Source organism: Candoia aspera, chromosome 3, assembly GCF_035149785.1.
Source record: "Candoia aspera isolate rCanAsp1 chromosome 3, rCanAsp1.hap2, whole genome shotgun sequence".
Lineage (NCBI taxonomy): Eukaryota > Metazoa > Chordata > Lepidosauria > Squamata > Boidae > Candoia > Candoia aspera.
In genome coordinates, this window is record NC_086155.1 from 80,439,439 (window position 1) to 80,455,144 (window position 15,706).

General features: G+C 36.5%; 1 protein-coding gene across 1 annotated transcript in view; it reads right to left on the minus strand.

The window, feature by feature from the left end:
- The window catches only part of COL24A1 (collagen type XXIV alpha 1 chain), a 151,166-nt gene that overhangs the window by 34,272 nt on the left and 101,188 nt on the right, over positions 1–15,706 (minus strand). Inside the window, exons 35-45 of the mRNA XM_063299869.1 lie at positions 15,521–15,574; positions 14,301–14,354; positions 11,132–11,239; positions 6,441–6,494; positions 6,102–6,209; positions 4,004–4,057; positions 3,488–3,541; positions 1,922–1,978; positions 1,182–1,235; positions 384–437; positions 200–253 (exon numbers count right to left, since the gene is read on the minus strand). Of these exons, the coding sequence (XP_063155939.1) occupies positions 200–253; positions 384–437; positions 1,182–1,235; positions 1,922–1,978; positions 3,488–3,541; positions 4,004–4,057; positions 6,102–6,209; positions 6,441–6,494; positions 11,132–11,239; positions 14,301–14,354; positions 15,521–15,574 (705 nt within the window). The remainder of the gene's footprint in view (positions 1–199; positions 254–383; positions 438–1,181; positions 1,236–1,921; positions 1,979–3,487; positions 3,542–4,003; positions 4,058–6,101; positions 6,210–6,440; positions 6,495–11,131; positions 11,240–14,300; positions 14,355–15,520; positions 15,575–15,706) is intronic.

Here is a 15,706-nt window from a genome sequence, read left to right on the forward strand (position 1 = left end):
CATATTTGTCCTTCTGACATCATCATGGCTTATTATAGATATGGCTGCACCCGATAGGTTCAGCAATACTCTTTACATCACCAGGGATGAGAAAAGACTGGCGAACTAGCAAGTAAGGTGATAAATTATAGACTTTAAAGCACTGCACAGCTTTGTTTTGAAAATTTTCCCTAAAAAAATGTCCCCACTTTCTACTTACTTGAGATCCTCTTTCTCCTTTTGGTCCTTGTTCACCATGTTCACCTGGCTCACCCTTTGGGGAAAAAAAAACAGGTAATATAGATAATGTCTAAATGATATTAACACCAAAAATAAATGGAGATTTTCTATACCTTACTCTGAAAAAAAATGCAGAATTACAATGTACTTTATTAAAGACTTACTGGTGGCCCTTGTTGTCCCATAGCACCTCTAAGTCCTGGGAGTCCTGTGTGACCCTAGAAACAAGATAATCTATTATTGGATAAGGAAGTTTCCATTACTGTCAAGAGTGTGAATTTCAAATGTGCTAAGTCATGCTTTAAGTAACTGATGTTAGTGTGGTATAAGAAAGCAGCACCTCTTGGGATGACTTTGAGATATATTTCTGTTGCAGGGGGAGGGTGGCAGAACCGATCAAAAGGCAAACAATGCCATTCAAAGGGGATGTTATCGCAAAATGAATGAATGAATGAATGAATGAATAAATAAATATCTTTACACATCAGCACACAAAGCATTTTTTATCTCTTAATCCAACGTATTCTTAAAATCTTGTATTCTATTTTACTTGTTCACAAGTCTAAAATCTATTCCACCAAACCTATGTCATCTGCAAGATCTTGCTGCTTTTGTTAGATGTATCAAAGCCATTTTGTGACATATGCTGTGCCCATTTCAGAGTGAGTGGGATGTGAAATCCAAGCCTTTTCCTAGTCCTATGGAAATACAGTTCCTATGACACTAACATGAATATGATATTGACTATCAAAGGAAGAACAAAGGCTATTACAGGTTTTAATTTAATTTAATTTAATTTAATTTAATTAATTTGTTGCTATGCCTTCCAATTTTTTTTCAATAATCAATGCTGGTCCTGAATTTATTCTTAAGATTCATTCAGATAAGTGTAAGAGAGAGTCATGTTGTTGTTAAGTTTAAGCTACGAATAACATTTATATAAACAACAAAATAAGGTTTACCTTGTAACCTATATCACCAGGTTCTCCTCTCTCTCCACGTTCACCAGGAGGCCCCTAGAGAAATAACCATAAAGAATCCAGACTGTTTAAAATTTCATTTGAAATACAGTGACTGAATTTTTTTTACAAAATAGCATATCTCAGGGGAAAAAGGAAAGAAAAACAAGATGTTAGAAAATTCCAAAACATTGCAAAGCATCTTTGAAATTCAATTTATTAGTTCTATATAGCTGAAAGAATATATAACCACAATAGCTAAAGTGCTGTCTAAAAATACTTAGGTTTTGAATAATTTATGTTAAACTTAAACATTTCAGACTGTAAAGTAGATTATTTTTGAAGCAGATGGTAGAAAGTTTAAGGAAATGAGCACAACTGAAGTGATTCACATTATCTCATACAATATCTTTGCAACCCTTACAACATCTTTATATTTGGGGTAATATAATCTGCATACAAAGGGGTGGGCAAAAATTACTTGAATCCATACGTCAATTAGTAACTGCTATATCAATGAAGTAGCTCCTATTTCTTCAATGTTTTCCTTTATTATTTTCAATGCAGATTCAAAATCAGCATAGTGTATATCTAGCACTACTAACCCCTAAACCATAGCCTAAGAACCATGGGCTGCATGAATATGGTATGGTACGTGTGCAGGCATAAACATGTGTATTTTAAAACAAATTGTATCTGTTTATACAATGTGACTGTAATTTTCTGGCTAAAGAAAGACCTACTGGTTCACCTATGGGCCCAGGTGGTCCTAGCATTGAGCAGTCTTCCCCAAGGTAACCCTATAAGGAAGATAAAATCAGTTGTTTATCGGTCCTGAAGCTTGATTTTATTTGTAAAATACATAAATTCATAAAATACATAAATACATAAATATGTGTGTCTATTTAAAAGTAAATCCCATTAAGATTGATGAAACTTCCTCTCAGTAACCAAGTAGAATACATATTTACTAATTTGTAAAATTCTTTGATGTACAGTAGAATGTTAAGATCTGTGCACATTATTACTATAAAAAGGTATAGGCTAGTTTTTATTAACACTAATTAAACATATTTTGTAAAGTCATCACCATCTTATGTAATAGATAAAAGTATTTTCAGCAACAGTTGCCTTAGTTAGCTAAATGCTATCCTTGAGTCTGCAATTCTAAATCTTTGTAAGCAAAAAAGGCAGGTTTTTGATTCAGAATTCCATATGCTCTCCAAATAAAGCTGCTTTATCATTAATGTCAATGTGGAAAGGTAAATCCACACGTGCACCCCTTCAAAAAGCCGCATTCTTTGAAGCTATGTGACCTTTTTTACCATGGAATTTTTTATCAAAGATCCACAGAAATTCATGGAGGAGTTTTTAAAAATATACTGTACAAGTTCTAGTGCAATTTGGAAATATCATGCCAGCATGCAGGGTGTATCAAAGTTTGAAGAAGACAAACAATCTGGAATGGAAACACTAGGTTCAGTTTAAAAGATTTGGGGTTTTGAAACTCTAAATGTTTGGGGCCAGACTATCTGAAGGATTATTCGGAAGTATATGAACCTGCTTAAACTTTAAGATCAAACTTAGAAACCATATAACCTGGTCCATTTCAAGCAGCTGTCAGGATGACAGGTATTACAAAATAGCTCACATATTCTTATTTCAGAAAATACATCACAGCTCTCTTGCAGAGAATTAAGACAATTTTTATTTCAATGTGTATGTTATTGCTGTTGTTCTTCACTGATTGAAGCTCTTCATTTCAAGGGGAAGGAATGTCAATTGTTGTTTGAAGTTTTTATATCATATATCTTATGAAATTTTCTATATACTGCCTTGTGAGAGCAATATGATCTAAAAGATATTTGAAAACTCTCTTAATAACTAATATAAGGTACTATGTATCTGATTTATAATGTTTGATGGTAATGCTTCTCATTAACAAAGCATCAAACAACAGGGATGTCATGAGAAATTGGTAGTGGTGACCAAGCCTATTTATGTCTTTGCCAGAAGGTGTAGTCAAATGAGCAATGATCTGTTCAACCTGCAGCTGGCCCCCATCCTAAGGCTCCACTAAGCTTACATGGGCAGCAGCAGCACAGACAGACGAAGTGTCAGCTTTAGACTTCCAATGCTATAGTGGATGCTGTTTAAATAATTGAATTTATCCAATTCTTGAGTTTATATTTTTATAAAATGAGAATAATTAGGGCCTGTGCAATATACAGATAAAATTGGTGAGTCTTCATGATTTCTAGCTGCAGGAATATTTGTCAATAAATATAACAATTTCATCTTCTCCTTACTTTCTCTCCTTTGGGTCCTGGAGGGCCAAGTATTCCTGGCTGACCTTGGTGACCCTAAGAAAAACACATGTCATGCAATATCTGCAGTAAAAAAAGTAACAAAAATAATTTTCTGCATAGAGCAATAGAAAAATGTCATGATTTGGACAAATCTAGTTGAACAAATCTAGTTGGACAGTTGTTTTTCAAAGCTGATGAAAAGTGAGCAATTGGAACAAAATTATGGACGTTTAGTTGTTATATGCTGATGAGATTTAAAAAAACTAAACATTTCTGAGAAATATTTCTGAAAAATTATAATATCTGTGAAAATATTATAATCCATGATTTCCACAGCAGTTTTCAAGTGAACATAGTTAAAATTGTAGAAAGCCATAGAGATGCTTTAAAAAAGTATGGGCTAACCATCTCAAGAAGTTCAAGAAAATATAGAGTCAATAAACTAGATAACAATTATCATAAAATTAATAAAATAGTTGGATAGGCCCATGAACACATTTCAGAAATGTATCATACCCTGTAACCTGGAATTCCTGGTTTTCCTGCTGATCCCATTGCTCCTAAATGCCCCTGTACAAGGATAAGTAGCAATTAACACAGTTTAATAATTTCATTAGCCAAGCTATCAGTTCACATAATACTTCTAACTGGAAATATGCACAAGCCATGGAAATGGAGAGTTAAGCATATTACCTACTGGAGTTGATATAGCTGAAATATGCTTAATCCTGGTTAAAACCTTAAGGAGACTTTTTAAATGTTATACTTAGAAAACTAAACAGCCTTGTAATATATTAAATAAATATAACTGTATCAGATTATAGTAAATACAAGGGGGGAAATCTGATGGACTTGTCTCCTAAAAAGGACATAAAATAACGTAAACATGTAGATTTCCATGATCAGTTTAAAAATCAGCCAGAAAATTGTGCCATAGAACACAAAGATTCAATTTCAGGATATTTCAGTTATAAACAATGCTGATATATAAACGTAACTGAAGCACATATACTAAATTAGTGCAGTAAGTTATACTTCTGCCTTTCATTATTTCACTTCGCAATGTACCTGAGAAAAACAAATCAGATAATTTTTATCTAAAATGAGCCACATGGACTTAAAAAGGGGCAGGTGAAGGCCTGTAACCTGCTGATCTTGTGATGTGACAAGAGGTCACATGCACAAATGAGCAGAGAGCCAGTGCAAGTTAGTGGACTGAGGAAAGCAAGGTTCCACTCTCTACTCAGGGCCAGCCATTCTCTGTCTCAGCCTCACCTGTTTGAGTAGTTGTAAAATTAGGGGGAAGGGAGAAAAAAAATGTACACCAACTTCAGCTCCTTAAAGGAAAATCAGATGCAGTATAGACAGAATGGATAAATAAATGAATGAACCTGTCAAATATACAGTAGATACATATTTTTTATTTTGGCTAGTGGAAAAAAGCCAGCTTGTTTGCATGGAAAGTATGTAACGCCATTCAGCTGTTGATTTTTTAAGAGAGGAGGCACAAGTACAGGCAGTCCTCGACTTAAAACCACAACTGGGACCAGAACTTCCATCACTAAGTGAGGCAGTCATTAAGTGAGCCACACCCAATTTTATGAACTTTTTTGCCCTGGCCATTAAGCGAATCACATGGTTGTTAAGCGAATCCAGTTTCCCCCATTGACTTTGCTTGTTGGAAGCCAACCGGGAAGGTCACAAATGGCAATCACATGACCCCGGGACACTGCAACCGTTGTAAATACATGCTGGTTGCTAAGTGCCTGAATTTTGATCAAGTGACTGCAGGGATGCTGCAACAGTCATAAGTCACTTTTTTCAGTGCCATCGTAACTTCGAATGGTCACTAAACAAATGGTCATAATGTCATGTTCACTGATTCAATGTAGTTTATACATCGTAACGTTTCACATGCCATGGCGCTGACACGCGTTTCTGTTTGAGAGGGAGCTGCTGTGAGACCTTGTACCAAGCTCTGTATATGGAATCAGTACAATGGAATGTGTTTGGAATTATGTTATCTGTTCAAGGCCTTTTCCCGCAGACCATCAAAGCTGTTAGGAGCACCTGGGATTGTGAACTTGAGAAGATTCTACAGGGGGAGGGGTTTCATTTGCACCGAGGCTTTTTCAGTTTGAATTTGGCGCGCTTTCATCATTCTCAGCTTTCTCTGTGATCCTGCATACTATTCTTTAATATATCAGATATCTTTGAATTCCTGCTCATGAGTCTGATAGTGTTTTAGAATAGGCAACCATTACACATAAGTAGAGTACAGTATACCTGTACAACTGTATAGCAAGTAAATAGTACAGGTAACAGTACAGATATTGAAAGTGGCTCACATATAATAATATAAAAACTGGTATCTAGAAATAAGTTATTCGGCATTCTCATCCATTTTGTCTGCATATTATAAAAGGAGATTGACCATGTTAACATTTATGTTAAACCCTGTGTGATGGTTTACTATAGGTGTTGTGAATTTTAGACAATGCACAGATCCAGAGGAACCAGTCAGCTTTAAATATACAGAGTGTGCTCTTCACTTGCATCAAAGTTCATATAAAATTACATAGAATTTTAAAGCATAAATTAATACTATACCAACCACTGGTCCTCTAGTTCCTCTTGAACCCTTTGGACCAATTTTCCCAGTCTTGCCAGGTTCACCCATAGCTCCAATTTCTCCTGGGACACCATTTTGTCCCTTTTCCCCCTATTTGGGAGGATGGTAAGGGAATAAAATGGATAAAAACATTATGCCAATTGTAAATCATATTGTAAAACCAATATATGTAATAACAAAAATTATGTTGACATTTTATTTATTAATGTTAGTTAATTATGTTAACTAGCAATATTTATTAATGAGTACTACTAATGAATCCCTAATGAAACATAATTTGTTTTCTGTACAAATTCAAGATGAAACAGGAAGAACACTTACCTTTTTTCCTGGACGACCCCTTTGACCTGGACTTCCTGGGGTTCCTTCAGGACCCTACAGTAATTAACATAAAGGAAGATAAATTTGACGTCACGTTTACAGATTTACCCTATCAAGAGTTAAAGAGGAAGAGTTATCGAATCCAGGGGGCCCAAAAACCCAAAGCCACTTGGTCTTGCCAGGACTGAGCTGCAACTTCTTCTCCTCTATCTAGACCCTCACAGCCCTCAGATACTGGGTAAGAACCTTGACAGTGTCACTTGTGCAGCCAGGAGTGGAAATATAAACTTGAATATCATCAGTGTATTGATGGTATTTCAGCCTATGCTGATGGATGACCTTACCCAGCGGTTTCATGTAGACATTATATAGGAGTGCAGAGAGAGTTGAGCCTTGAAACACTCCACATAAGGGGGGGTCTAGGGCTAGACCTCTTCCCCCACCCACACCAACTGGAACCAGCCTCAGAGAAAAGACAAGAACCACTCCAAAAGGTTATCATGGTCAATGGTATCAAAAGCTGCTGAGAGATCTTAGGAGGGCAAGGATGGACGCACCATGCTTGTCTTGAGTCCTTCAGAGGTCATCCACAGATGTGACCAGTGCAGTGCTGGTACTATAACTCAGCTTGAATCCTAACTGGAAAGGGTCCAGACACACTCTCTCTCAGCCCAACTCACCTCACAGGTTGTTGTGGGGAAAATAGGAGGAGAAAGGAGTATACCTTTCTTGGATTCTATATTTCTTTACTGTATTTTATAATAACTGTTTTTATGAGATTTTAAAGTTTATATTTGGAGCCTGATTTTATTATAAATCGCCCAGAGTCCCTCTTTTGGGGGAGATGGGTGGTGGCTAAATTTGAATAATAAATAAACAAACAAACAAACAAATAAATTATTAGGTATGTTCGCCGCCTTGAGTTATTTATAAAAATAATAGAGGCAGGAAATTGATAGATAGATAGATAGATAGATAGATAGATAGATAGATAGATAGATAGATAGATAGCTTCCTTCCTTCCTTCCTTCCTTCCTTCCTTCCTTCCTTCCTTCCTTCCTTCCTTCCTTCCTTCCTTCCTTCCTTCCTTCCGTCCTTTAGGGCTGCCAGAAGCTGTGCAACTACCACCTTCTCCATGTCACCATGTAAAGGACTAGGTGAGAGAAACAATATGAATGTGAACAACATGGAGTCATTACTTAGTCAGGTGGGTGGTTTGCAGGATTTGGGAGATACGTCTCATCTGGATAGGGTAACCCCTGCTCTTATGGATCAGGTTCATACCTTGGGGGTCCTCCCAGACACTGGTGGTAGGAGAAGCTTATCATCATTCACTGATAAACCAAATGTGCCCATTACTGGAAGAAAAAGATCTGGTGTTGGTGATCGATGCCCTTTTGGTCGGCTGCCCTGGAAGACAGTCTGGAAACTGAAACTAGCCCAATATGCAATAGAATGGGTGATGAGTGGTACTTCAGAAAGTGTACAGTAGCATCATCTCTGTACTGAAACAGTTTTCTAGGCTTAGTCCAAGGTGCTTACTATGGGTTATAAAGTCTTACACAGCTTTGGCCCAGATTATTTGCAATACCACTAATTCCATTCAGTTCACCCTAATTCCACCTTTTATGTGGTGGGATCTAACCTATGGAACTGTTTGGGGCTGAAGCAGTTTTGGAGTGGGCTAAAAACATTTCTTTTTATTCTGACTTTTTGGATGCCTTTTTTAAGCTGGGGTCTTAGTTATTTTTATTCTGTCTGAATATTTGTAGTTGTGTAGAGCCATAATTGGGAATGGAGAGCATTTTTTAAAAATAAACAAATTCACATATATACATAGACACCAGACTGATTCACTTATCTTTCCCATTGAAACAATACAAAGTAGTCTCTGAAGCAGCAGTTGGCTATTGTCTTTCTGCATTTCCACAGAAGCTAGTAAAACTGATCCTCCTCAGTGCCAAGCATTTACAGCTTAAAACTGGATCCATATTTCCTGGCCTAAATATATTCATAATTGTCTGCCCTTTTCCAACCAAAGGGCAGGATCCATACAGTAAAAAAACCCCTCTAAAAATCTCAGATTTCATTTTTGGGATTTTTAAAAGTATACTGATATTTTTGTGTATGACATACAATTCAAACTCTGTTCCGTTTCCCACCCATACCACCAGATTTTCATGGCTATACATAACACTAATTTTGTGTCAGAAGGTGGTGATTTTCATGTTACAAAAACAGATACTTCAGCCGGTATTTTTTTAAAAACGTTTCCAGTAGACACATTTCCCTAAATAATTAACGTCTCGATTAGACTTGCTAGTTGCTTTGCAATAAAACACTGCTATTGAGCTTCTTCACTACAATAAATAAATACATAAACAATGTGTGCAGCTGAAGAGGGTTTGTCCCCCCTTTTTGATTTTTCTCAGCAATAGTTTATTCAAAGCAAGCACAGCAGAATGTTTCTGGTTTTTGTTAAACTGTGTCATGTTGTCCTAACAACCAGGAAACACACTGAGACAATGAACTGGTCTCTAATATTTATTGCTAGTAATTAACAGGAATCCTAACAAACTGAAGAAGCGTGGGAAAAACCCAGACATATAACCCCCAAGGGTTAAGGCGGTCCCGATCTGTGTCTCTTTGAATGGCTGAACAATTCATCAGTGCTACGCATGCGCTTGACAGTCTGGATGGGAGCCCCCTGCTCGCCATCCTTACTCATGACACATGTCCTGAGATAATCAGTCAAATTTACTGACAAATTAGATGAGGTACCACTTCAACAGCTACAAATCAGATGGATAGTTGTTAAAAATCAGATGGAAAATACAGGGTTGTTTTCTGGATCACAACCTTGGCTTGTTAAGAGTGTGGGAGCGGGGTAACTCTTTGGCCCCACAGCAGTCCCATTCAATTGCTTTGTTTCCAAATGCAAATAGTGGGCATAAGTTCTCTGCTCAAAACTCCAGTGCAGGTTACCCTCCATTTGAGTCTCCATCCAGATTGTTTCCTCACCCAAAAATTCCAACCTTTTTTTTTTAAGCCGTTGATGCAATTTCTAATTGTTTGACTGATGTTTCATTTAATTTGGCCCCAATTCTATTTATTTGTTAGACTTATATCCTGGCTTTCCTCCAGGAGCTCAAGCCAGTATATATAGCATTTTCACCTCCAATTTTTTCCAATAATAACAACCTTATGGGGTTAAGGTCAAGAAACAGTGACTGGGCCAAAGACACCCTTGACTTCCATGGCTGAGGATGGATTTGAACCTGGATCCAAGATTCAATATTTATAATGCAGTATTTTTATAACAGATCACCATTTGGAGAATAATGGAATAGTATGAACCAGTTCTGAGAAAATAACACATTGATTGTGATTGACAAAGGACAAATCAAGAGAGACAATTTTTGTGGATAAATAAAAACAACTCCTTAAACCAACCACATTCTTTATTATGGAAAATTTTATTTTGAAAACTGATCATCTTAGATGGTTGAGGGGGGCTTGCACATAATTGTGAGAACTGATGATTGTAATGTGTGTGTGTGTGTGTGTATCTTTTCTCACATCATTTCTACTGACATTTAATTTTAAAAGAAGTATTTTTTAAAAAAAGAATTGGTGCCTCTCTTATGATGTTTTCCATTTTCCACCCATCCTCTGTCTGGTTTCTAATTACCCTCTGAGAGCCTTTCAACCTGAAGGGTGGGATATAAATGTTTTAAACCGATGAACCAATCAGTAATATCTTGCAAAATTTAGAAATGGCCAATAGTTGATACAGCTTGTGGATAGAATCATTATTTGTAATCAGTGTGACTTTTGTTCTTTATAATAGAAAAGGTGTACTTATGCATCATGCTGTGTAACGTACTACAGTTATGACATAAGCACTAGTGTCGTTTACATAAAAACAACACAAATTATGGAGGCCAAAAAATTGTCTAGAGGAGATGTGATGAAACAATTACTGGAAGACTTTTTGGAAAAACTTTTTTAATCCCTGCTTAAAGTTTTGAAGCCTAACACTTGATATGTGTGCCTTCATCTCATTCTGTGCATACGGTGAATGTGATGGATCCATAGTATCTCAAGCAGAAATGCAAAACTGGAAAAACAAAATGAATGCTCCTGTTTCATAGTTGAAGTCATTCTATGACCTAAATAATTGTTTAAAATAATCTATTCTGTGTTCTTACTATTTTGGTCGCCAGAAAAAAAAATCATTGCTACTTGAAGAGAGAACCCCATCCAAAGATAGAGTTCAACTGGAATCAGTAAATTGTTTCATCACATTAGCCATGCCTTTCAAAGGCATTAGGACAATTGTGTCTGTATTAACAGAGGACCTCTACTGAATTGTAAATAGTTTCAAGTATCTTTTGCCATTATCTTTTTTTGTGAATAATGTATTTGCTACCATTCAGATCATGATATTTATTCCTGCAATCTCATTCTTCCCGGTAATGCTGCAACTGCAATAGTGAGTATATTGTACGATATATTCCTATAAGTATTGTGGACATCAATTTGGTAGCACAAATGACTTCACAGTATAATTTTATTGCTATTTTATGAATCTTTGGAACATACTTGTGTAAAATATTAAAAGCTAGGACACTTCAGAACAACTGGGTTTATATTTTTGTTAACTCTATAAAAATTCCAAGATTACTTACTAGAATGCCCCCGGTTCCAGGTTCACCTGAAGGGCCGGGAAGTCCTGGGATTCCAATTATTCCTTTTGCACCATCTTCTCCAGGAAGTCCAGGGTCTCCTAAATTGCCCTAAAGCACAGATATACATAAAAAGCATCAGGCAGGATGGCATTAAATTACTGAACATTACTATTATGCAAACAAAGACTTGGTAAAATGTTTTCTTCAGGTAGGTCTAGAATAGGGATAAGGACTAACACATACTTTTATACATGACACCAAGAGCATCATTTGCATGTAATATATCTGGAAAACATACTTCAGTTTTGCTGTACCTTTGATATTAAAAGCCTTTTTCCTTCCACAATACTTCACAACTGCAAATAAATAGCTCATCTGCACATAAACAGCTCAAAATGCTATGGGAGAAATAATTGCAGTGCCTTATGGATGTCTTATATGGTAGAAGTTTCATAATGTTAGGGGAGGAAATGCAATACAAGCAAGTTATGGAATCTGCAGGCAACTGGAGGCCAAATTAAACCTTTACTGCACAAGCTGCATTGGGTTCCAGTTTGCTTCTGGGTCCAATTCAAGGTGCTGGTTATCACCTTTAAAACCCTACATGGCATGGGGCCAGGCTACCCGAGGGACCGCCTCTTCCCCATTACATCAACCTGTCTCAACCCATCCCACCCGATCATGCAGAGAGGGCATGCTGAGGACCCCGTCGGTAACAGAATTCCATCTGGTTGTATCCAGGAGGCGGGCCTTCTCTGCAATATCGCCTGCCCTCTGGAACATCTTGCCCCTGGAGGTGAGGTCAGCCCCATCATTCCTGGACTTCCAGAGGAATTTGAAGACCTGGCTCTGCCACCTGGCTTGGGACGGGGAGGGGAATCGTCATGCCTGGGGATGGCTAGTGACCTAAGTGCTCATCCCACGCAAGGACTGAATTAGGTCATAGCCATCTGGACTTTATTTTTATCTATATTTATTAGCTACTTGTAATTGTTTCATATAGTACACTTTACTATATAGTAATTTTATTATATATTTATTGTTTAATTGATTATTTCATTGTAAACTGCCCACAGTCCCTCTGATGGGAAGAGATGGGTGGTGACAAATTTGATTGATAAATAAATAAACAAACAAATAAAAACAAAATATGGAAGGAATGTACAAGTAAAGGAAGCAGTATTTCTTGTCTGCCTTACCTACCCTTCCTTATCTTTCAAAACTAAGATAGAAGAGGAGTGCACAACTTATGCTGCCTGGAGGAACACATTGGGCTTTGCATGGTCTGCTGAGGGACACTTTAATAAGTTTTTAATTTAATTTTTAATTTATTTTAATTCGTTCTAATTTAATTATTTTTTAAAAAAATATTATTCTGTGAGGTTTTGGTAATAGCAAAATCACCTCCAACTAAATAAAAGAAAACAAAAAGAAAAGGCTGTCTTTTTTTTCCTTTTAAATAGTTAGAAGAGCAAGGAGGAGGAAATTATCAGAACAGGTGAGTCTCAAGGACTTTTTATGCTTTTTGGGATTTGGAGAGTTGTTAAGGGACAGAGTGAGTATCTTAAATTGTGGAAATATCTTCTAGTCTGGATTTGAGGAGAGGTTCTGGAAGTCTATCAGCTGATTTTATTTTGACAGGACACCACTATGGAATGCGGAAAATATTTGGGTGAAACATTTACCCTTTAGCCCATTATCACTGTAGCAACCTAGTTATACAAGAGACAAAGCTTGCCTTAAGTTCATTTCCATTTAGCTGTTAAAATAGTCTTTTGAACAGTCATCTGTGTATTCACATGTAGGATTACTCCCACCTGTACAGAGGTCTTTTAACTTGAACCCTGCCTTCAAGCTCCAAGAGAAGCTGTCATCTTGAATGAAGACAAGAAGGTTGAGGAGAACATGAACAGCTCAGTCATGCATAAAGCTTGCTCATTCCCACTTCACACAAACTGCTAAAGAAATCAGGACTGGGTGAATTCCATAATACATGAAGGATTATAGTGTATTGTGCCCAAACAACAAAGTTTGGCTTAAAGCTGGGTTCATGATCTAGGCTTGGTTTAATGCAAAAAAACTACATTCTTAACTTTGGACAACATGCAGTCCCAGAGTTCTTACCTCCTCGTGTGAGGAAGGAAACAAAGTAGGAGCAATGATGCTGTGTACCAACACATAGCTTGTTCATATTCTGGTTTACTAACCACAACTCATAGATTCAAATATTTTATGAATATAAGTTTAGACTGAAGGAATTAAAAGCCTGAATCGACTGTTCTTGTCTTGCAATTAAATCAAAATGGAACAGTCCTTTGATCAGTAAGAAAACATTTTCTATGGAAATGATGGGACATTCACTGTGGCTCGTAATAGAACACAGACTTTGCACTTAGAAGAAACGTGACTCACTTTAGTTTCTCAGATAGGGCTAAAAAAAACTCTGCCTGAAACCCTGGAGAGATGCTGTTAATTGTTAACAACACTGAAACAATCATTTGATTTGTAGACAGTATCTTCCTATGTTTTCAAAGTGAGGCAGAATTTACTTTATGTAAGTTTTTCATAACATTTTCTTTAATTTGCTTCCACGTACATGAACAAGACACATCTTTATCCTTTAGCTATTTTATGATAGGATCCAGCACTTGGTCAATCTTGTCTGGGCTCAGAAACTGATTAAGTCTGGGCCTAGTTACTTGTTGGATGGAAAATCACTAGGAATTACCAGGGCTGTAGGCTAGATTGGGAAGTTCAAAAACATCTTGGAAAAACACAGTGACAAATCACCTCTCTAAGGCCAAAAAGGAAATTGTTTAGTTTTGTCCAACTAGGAGCTGAGTTCAACTTGAAAGTATTTTTCTATGAGAGCTATAATATCAATAAATCCACAGAATATTTGAAATATATTCCACAATATAATGAGGGAGGGTAACAAGAGGGTTCTTAAGCAGAATTAATGCTAAGAGATTAATTTTTGGTGCCTTTAGCTTTTCTGATTTCTTACAGCGAATGCAACTTCTCATATGTAATTATTCATCTTCAGAACATGCATGCCAATGCAATAGCACTGTTGTGCACTGTTTTTAAAACATAATTCAAATTTAGGAATCACAGGATAAAATGACATTTATCTCATTTAATTGTAAACTCTGATTTTAAAAAGTACCTTTGATCCATCTTGTCCTTGAACACCATCTTCTCCTGGTGGTCCTGGAATACCCTATGATTCAGAAGAAATGCATCAAAGTGCTATTACTACCAAACATCTTGTGTACCCCAAACCCAAGCAAGAGTACATTATCTCAGCAGAAGAGCAAATAGATTCCTTTCCAATTTTCTGGACAGGTAGCAGATTTCAAAACAAAATACTTTTCCTAATATTACATCCAAATGAGCAAACATTATTCTGCAACTGGCAACTGTGATCTGACTTTGTATAGGAATACATAAGTGTGCAATGAAAAAATTGTTAGAATATACAAAAAAGATAGCTGCCACCCCTAGGTGCCCACCTAGGTACTTCTGAGTTACTGCTTGAGTTAGTGTTCTGACTAATTTGTTGCTAATTCTTTGAGTACTACTTATTTACACAGTCACTCCGAATATACATGAAAAATGTTACAGACTATTATGGGAGGCTGACTACCACGTTCAACGTGAAAAATTTAATTCAGAAAAAATATGCTGCAGCTATTGTAATTCAGGTCATCTTATATCTATAGTAGATATAGTAGGCTCTATCATTGTGTTTAATTTACTCTTTCCTGTACCTGATGGTTGTATTTTTAATAATGGCTGTTTTTTAATAATTATTTTTATATATTTATTATTTTCTTTTAATTGTTGTATGCCACCCAAGTCACTTCGTGGGAGATGGGCAGCCATATAAATTTGACGAATGAAACAATGAATGAATGAATGAATAGTAGACCTATTCACCATCATTACAGTGAAGGACACAAAATAACAGACAAAAGTTACAAGAAGGCAGATTCTGACTTATTTTATGAGGAAAAAAAACCTTTTCTAGCAGCAAAAGCAGTTCAATAGTGGAACCAATTAGCCAGAGAGGCAGTCATCTCCCTTTCACTGGATGAGTTTAAATCAAGGCTAGACAGCCATCTGTTTGGGGTACTTTATCTTAGCCTGAATGATCCTGTCCAACTCTTTTGATTCTATTGTATTAATAGAAGTATAAGAACCTTTAAGCTATTCATACATAATAAAACACATTTAAAGATTTCTTTAATCTACCGTGATGCTGACAGTTTTCCAGGTATAGCAATCAAAGATGCTTGTCTGCTTTCCTAATTTACATAGCACTTTTGCATTTCCAATGTAATTTTGCCCCTACTTCCAAAATATGCTACCATATTCAATACTTACTCTTAGACCTTGTTCACCTGGTACTCCAGTGTTGCCAACTGGTCCAGAGTCTCCCTGTTACATGCAACAGAGCTACATCACACCTATTGAATATTATTCTGATCAACAAAGCAAAACACAAACTTTGACATGACAGATATCTAACGTTTGCTCTTTATAAAACAAACCCCTCTCTCAAGCATGAAT